Source organism: Pithys albifrons, chromosome Z, assembly GCF_047495875.1.
Source record: "Pithys albifrons albifrons isolate INPA30051 chromosome Z, PitAlb_v1, whole genome shotgun sequence".
NCBI classification, from domain to species: domain Eukaryota; kingdom Metazoa; phylum Chordata; class Aves; order Passeriformes; family Thamnophilidae; genus Pithys; species Pithys albifrons.
Genome location: NC_092497.1, coordinates 10,869,486 through 10,871,930, shown reverse-complemented (window position 1 = coordinate 10,871,930; position 2,445 = coordinate 10,869,486). Strand labels below are relative to the sequence as shown.

Here is a 2,445-nt window from a genome sequence, read left to right as displayed (position 1 = left end):
CGTCTCCCACGGGGAAAGGCTGAGGGAGCTGGGCGTGTTCAGCCGGGGGAAGGGGCGACTGAGAGAGGGCCTCTTCAGTGTGTCCAAGGAGGGTGTCAGGGGGACAGACCCAGGCTCTTCTCGGTGGTACCGAAGCACAGGGCAAACGGCAGCAGGTAGAAACTGATGCACAGGAAGTTCCACCAGAAAATGAGGAAGAACTTCAGTGTGCGGGTGACCGACCACTGGAACAGATTTCCCAGAGAGGTTGTGGAGTTTCCCTCACTGGAGACATTCAGGAACCGCCTGGACGCAACCTTGTGCCATGTGCTCTGGGATGATCCTGTCTGAGCAGGGAGCTTGGCCCAGATAATATCACAGCTGTTCCTTCTAGCCCGGCACAGCTCCGGTACCCCGTGACCCTGTGACTACATCTCCCGGCGCGCCGCGCGGGCTCTGCCGGGAGTGGAAGGGCGGCCGGGAGGGCAGGGAAGGGCGGCGGGATGCGGCTGTCGGTGCCGGCGCTCATCTCGCACGGCCACGTCTACCGGCGGCTCGGGGGCGGCCAGCGGCAGCGCCTGGACCTGCTGCGGAACCTAGTGACGGCGCTGGTGCGGTATGAGCGCATCGAGACGCCTTGGGCGCGGGCCGACGAGATGCGCGGCTATGCCGAGCGGGTAAGCCGGGCCGGGCCGGGCCGGGACGGGAGGGGACGGGACCGGGAGGGAGCGCGGGGCCGGCGGGCGGCCGAGGGGCCCTGACCCGCCGACTCCTCGCTGCCCGCAGCTCATCGACTACGCCAAGCGGGGGGACACGGACGAGCGCGCCATGCGCATGGCGGATTTCTGGCTGACGGTAAGTACCGCCCCGAGACCCACGGCCCGCGTGTCCACCCCGCCGCTGAGCGTCCCGCCCCGCAGGAAAAGGACCTCATCCACAAGCTCTTCAAAGTGCTGGCGCCCCGGTTCCAGCCGCACCCAGGCAGCTACACCCGCCTGCTGCAGATCCCCAACCGGGACAAGCTGGACCGCGCTAAGATGGCGGTGATCGAGCTGAAGGGGAACCCGCTCCCGCCGCTGCTCCGCCCGCGCCGCGACTCTGAGAAGACGCTGCTGAACCAGCTGCTCAAGGGCTACCGCGAGGACGTGCAGAGGGGGGCGGCCACACCGGGCACCGCTGAATAGGGCCCGGCCCCGAGGGGCTCCGGGAGAGCTGCCCACGCTCCTGTGCTGCCCTGGAGCGCGGCAGAGGAAGGTGTGCCGGGAGTGATGGAGGCTGGGCACTGAGCCCAGGGTGCCGTGGCAAGCACGCAGGTTGCTTGCTGCTTCTGTGATTTGAGTAGACTCAGCAGGAGGAGGAGATCAAGCTGGGAGCCGTGGTGGTTGATGTTCTCTGTGTAAATAAACTTTGTTCAAAGTCCTGTTTGGTTCTACTTGAATTATGCTTACAGAATCAGTTAGGTTGGAAAAGAGCTCTGAGATTATCAAGTAAGGCCTGTGACTGAACACCACCATGTCACCGAGACCATGGCACTAAGTGCCATGTCCAGGCAGACTTCTTTAAACACCTTCAGGGATAGTGACCCCACCACCTCCCTGGGCAGCCCATTCCAATGTCTAATCATCCCTTCTGTGAATAAATTCTTCCTCATGTCCAACCTAAACGTTCCCTAGCACAGCTTAATTCCTGTGCATATGATTTAGTAACAGTCCAGCAAACCTGTGTTTGTTACAGCTTCTGGTCCCACAGACCAGCTCTGCAGCAGCACCTGCACTGTGACAGAGCTACTTTGTTTTCTAGGAGCCGGTGTGCAGCATTTCAGGGCAGGAAGTTCACTAAAAAATAGATGCTGTTTCAGAAGCACTGAATACAGCTTGGGTGAACACTGAGATAAGTCCTATAAAGAGACAGTACCAAAAGAACTTGTCTTCTAATGCAGTAATGTAGGCAGGAGTCCTAGTCATCTCTAGCAAGAGTTGACAAACATCCCAGCTTCAGGTGCAGGATTGCAGGAAATCTGTATTCCTGTTAGAACAAAAAGGAAGAGTAGCAGAAATTTTTCATAGTGATTTAATTATTGAGCAATAAAAATAAATTGTTAGCTTTGTCTTTGATTTCAAGCATAGCTAGAACTCGAAATTCCTAGCTGTAACTTTGAAGTGAAAAGAAAAAAGGCATAAAACCAACCCAGACATGGTATCACAGCATATAATACCAGGTTGGAAGGGACTTCAAGGATATCTGGTCCAACCTTTCTTGGCAAAACACAGTGGAACTGATGTGGCTTCGAAAACCTTGCTGTATTCCTTCCTCCCTCCCAGGTTTCACATGCTTCAGACTTCTAAATGAGTCATCCCATGTAGCAAGTTAATGGTATGAAAAGACAAAAAGTTACATATTCTTCAGAACACATCTCATGGAGTAACCAGTTCTGTTAGTGAACACCAGTGTGAAATTAAAGGGTAG

General features: G+C 56.1%; 1 protein-coding gene across 1 annotated transcript; it reads left to right on the top strand.

Moving 5' to 3' along the window:
* The first annotated feature begins 237 nt into the window (after positions 1–237).
* Positions 238–1,399, top strand: MRPL17 (mitochondrial ribosomal protein L17). Its single transcript, XM_071580492.1, has 3 exons — positions 238–656; positions 766–834; positions 900–1,399. The coding sequence occupies exons 1-3, from the start codon at positions 483–485 to the stop codon at positions 1,161–1,163; spliced, it is 507 nt and encodes a 168-aa protein (XP_071436593.1). The 5' UTR covers positions 238–482; the 3' UTR covers positions 1,164–1,399.
* The last annotated feature ends 1,046 nt before the right edge of the window (positions 1,400–2,445 follow it).